This window comes from Polistes canadensis, unplaced genomic scaffold (genome assembly GCF_001313835.1).
Source record: "Polistes canadensis isolate GaletaPanama2010 unplaced genomic scaffold, ASM131383v1 scaffold_6, whole genome shotgun sequence".
Taxonomy (NCBI): Eukaryota; Metazoa; Arthropoda; class Insecta; order Hymenoptera; family Vespidae; genus Polistes; species Polistes canadensis.
The window spans coordinates 122889-126998 of record NW_014569553.1 but is presented as its reverse complement, the minus strand read 5'-3'; the positions used below and the strand labels follow the sequence as shown (position 1 = coordinate 126998).

Below are 4110 nucleotides of genomic sequence, written 5' to 3'. Positions count from 1 at the left end.
AGAGAGAGAGAGAGAGAAGACCCTAATAGACGACGATTCGTTCGATTCGCACGTTTTTACTTTATTTATTCTTTCCATATTTTTCCGGTATTTTTTTTTTTTTTTTTTTTTATTAATTCTCATATTTTGTTTGTTTGTTCTTTTTTTTTTTTTTTTGTAACATAATCATTTATTACGACTCGAGTTATAAAGAGATAAAACGCAAAATAGATCTTGGAATATCGTTTATCATCGTGATTCGATATTTCACGTGGAAGTAATACAAGAAGAACGATTTTCGAGAATAAGATTTCTTTGTACCTTGATAACCTTGAAATAACCAACGAGAGGAGTATAATACAATCCAAAAAAAAAAAAACATTCACCGTTTTCGGTTATTTCCTGTGCGAATCAACGCGAACTCGTGGCCGTAGGATGTTAGAAGAGAGATAGCGAAAAATGGAAAGATAGATAAAGTGAAAAACGGAAAGAGAAAGAAAGAGATAAGGGCAGAGAGCGAGAGAGAGAGAAAAAGAGAGGGAGAGAGAGAGAGAGAGAGAGGGATGAACATAATAAGAAAGAACAAAAAATAAGGAAATAACGATGGGATAGTAGGAACGAGCCGATTGATGTATGTTAATAGGTATATTATACGTATGTTAAGTAAAAAATAAAAAAGGGCGGGAGTAAGGGGAAGGTTGGGGGGGGGTGAGGAGGAGGTCGGCGGGCGTTATAGGCTTTCGAAATAAAACAAACAAGCTGATAGAGATCTGATCAAACATTTGCAAATGGGAAAAGGATACTTAATTCGAACTCATTATGGGTATGGTTACGGTAGGAGTATGAACAAACACGGATGTAAACAGAGAAACAGAAATTGTAACTGAGCAGAAAAAGAAGTATAAAAAAGGGAAAGGCAAAAAAAAAGAAATGGGGGAAGAAAAATAAAAAAGATTAAAAAGGAAGAACGACGAACGAAAAAATGGAAGAACACGAGAGAGATAGAGAGAGAGACAGAGAGAGAATGAGAAAAAAGATAGGGAACAAAATAATTAAAAAGAAAAGGGGAGAAACTAAAATTAATATAGCGAAGTAAAGTAAAAGTTAACGAAGTTTGTAATGAGTTAAAAGAAATGTAGAATACAAGCTAAAGGATATGATATACGTAAAGAGAGAAATAGAGAGAGAGAGAGAGAGGGAGGAAAGGTGAGAGATAGAAAGATAGATAGAGACAGAAAGAGAAAGAGAAAGAGATAGAGAGAGAGAGAGATACATGGGCCATACGAAAAAACATGTAAAAGATGAATGTACGAGCGAGACGAGCAGTAGAGATGTTACTGGTATATATATATATATAAGAGAGAGAGAGAGAGAGATAGATAGAGAGAGAGAGAGAGAGAGAGAGAGAGTTTTTTTTTTTTTTTTTTTTTTTTTTTGTTTTTTATTGGCTTGGCTTGGTTTGGTTTGGTTTGGTATTTTTGGATAATGAACGATTAGCGAGAGCTTGAGCTGCTGCAACTTACCGCGGTGTAAAGGAACTCCAGAACGTACTACGTGTGGGAAAAAACCAACGAGAAGAAAGGGCGTTACCACGGTCACAGAACCCGCATTTGCGGGTAAAAAACGGATGCGCGTACGCAGCATTGCGCGAGCAACCGTATTTCAAAATTCGCGTTAACATGTTTTAAATATAGTCAGAGATAGCTAGCTAGTTTTTCTTTCTTTTTTTTTTTGTCTTTTTATATCTAAAATTTTTGTCATCATTCTTCTTTGTACATTTTTGTTCTGATCTCAATCTAATTATAGCATTGTTTTGCTTTTTTTCAATTTTTTTTTTTTTTTTTCTACGATTTTATTCGATCATATTTTTTTTTTTTTCTTTTCTTTTTTGCACAATATACTCGTACCCCTCCCCCCAGGTCAATCTCTCTCGCTCCTTTTTTTTTCCTCGGTTAGTACGTTATTTTTTTCTTTCCTCTTTTTCTCGATTTTCGCAACCCCTATCTTCTTTTTGTTAACTTTTTTTTTTTCTTTTTTTGTAATTTATATTCAGAGAAAAAAGAAAAATGAAAAAAAAAAAAAAAACAGAAAGAAGAAAAAAAAAATCCAGAATCGATTAATAATTGGTCACGGCAAGTTCGTGACGCGTACGCGACAAGAGTCGATCACGTTCGACGAGCGAGAGATTATTTTTTTTTTCGACGCCATAGTTGACGCCAAAAGTTCGAAATAAAAGAGAGAGAGAGAGAGAAAGAGAGAGAAAAAGAGAGAGAGAGAGAAAGTAAGAGTGAGATTGAAAGTGAAATGAAAGAGAGAATGAGAAATAAGAAAAAGTTAATAGACCCGAAAATTCCCGATTATCGCGAGTACCCGCGTAATTAATTCATCATCACAATCATTATTTTATATCTTGCTTATATATAATAATTACTATATCGTTAAAATATATATGAAATTTTGTTTAAAATGAAAGAGGTTACGAGAAATAGAAAGAAAAAAATGTGATATATAACCGTGAAAAAAAAAGTGAGAAAGAGAGAGAATGCGTGAGTAAGAGAGATAGAGAGAAAATGACAGACAGCGAGAGAAAGAGTGAGAAAGAGAGAGAGAGAGAGTGAGAGAATGAGAGAGAGAAAGAGAGAAAGTGAAAGAAAGAGAGAGAGAGAGAGAGAGAGAGATAGAACCGAGAAATCGAGTGCTCCTCGCAATGTTACGCACGCCATTACAGAAACAATAGACGTAGACACACACTAATCAAGCGTACCCATCATACACGCTATCCTCTCAGTCACGCAACATAACTCATACACTCTCAGACTCATTCAACATAGAGTGGTATAACAATGTGACAGACACAAGTTGGAAACTACGCAGCGTACACACACACACACACATATGTATATGATATATATACATATATAAAATATATGATTGTGTGTGTTTATAAATAAAGTATATAAATAATAAAATAAATAATTATATTTATATGTGTATATATGTATATACATACGTAATATATGTATCATTTATATATGTTATAATATATGTATGTCCGATATAAACCGGATATTTATGTGTTTTCCAAAAAAAAAATAACTAATCTGATGGATATTTAATTTAGACTATCGGTTATTACGAAAGGATTTTTTGTTCGTTTGACATTTTTTATTTATAATTATTATTTTTGTTGTTTTTGTTCTCAAATTTACGTATTCGTCCAGAAGAAATCTTTCTATCGCTAGGATCGAAACCGTGGCTTTATTTTCTGAAGTACTTTCTCACGAGAGAAAGAGAAAAAGAGAAAATATGAAAGAGAGAGAGAGAGCGATAGTGATAATGTAAGAGAGAGAGAGAGAAATGATCCATCCATTCATCCCCCTTGGGATCGTTTCGACTGCGAGAAGAGATTTTTTCTGGCGACTGATAGATCTTTCCTCGACCGTTTTGAGATATGAGATCCTCTTTCGAACATTGATTACGATATCCAAACGATTTTGATATCAGTCATGAAAGAGAAAGAGAGAAAAAGAGAGAGAGAGAGAGAGTGGAATTATCGAAAGGGTGGCCTATCGTAAAACAACATCATATTGATATCGGTAAGAAAAATGAAAAAAAACAAAGAAAGAAAAAAAGAAAGAAAAACACACGATGAAAAAAATATTGTAAATAATATATAAAAGGAGTAAGATTCTTTTTTTTTTTTTCTATTCTTAGTTAGTGTACGATATTTTTCTTTTTAAATTGAAAATTATATTTAATTATAAACCCCACGCTAATTTTTTTGTAAAGAGAGAACAAGAAGAAAAGAAACAAAAAAAAAATATAATACAAATTTAGGAAAACGTTTGTTTACTCCGTTTTTCTTTTTATATTGATATAATAATTTATTTAATATATGATGTTAAAAATTTGGATTAAAAAAATCAGGAAGGCCACCCTTTCGATTAATAATTGTCACGAGTATCGCGTAGTTACTATAGTGATGATATTCAATTAAGAAATAAAGTACTATGTGTATATATATATATATATATATATACATATATAAATGGTACAATATCCACAAAGTTGAAAGTTATTCTTTTCGTTTTTTTCTTTTTTTGTTTTTTTTTTTTGGAGAAACACAAGAAA

The 4110-nt window shown here is 32.2% G+C and overlaps 1 protein-coding gene across 3 annotated transcripts in view; it reads right to left on the bottom strand.

The window, feature by feature from the left end:
• The window catches only part of LOC106788905 (teneurin-a), a 104757-nt gene that overhangs the window by 14278 nt on the left and 86369 nt on the right, over positions 1-4110 (bottom strand). For 2 of the 3 annotated variants that reach the window (XM_014752633.1, XM_014752617.1), the window contains exon 10: positions 1503-1529. The exons of the other annotated variant lie outside the window; for it this stretch is intronic. In XM_014752633.1, the coding sequence (XP_014608119.1) occupies positions 1503-1529 (27 nt within the window). The remainder of the gene's footprint in view (positions 1-1502; positions 1530-4110) is intronic. 3 annotated transcript variants of the gene reach the window in all.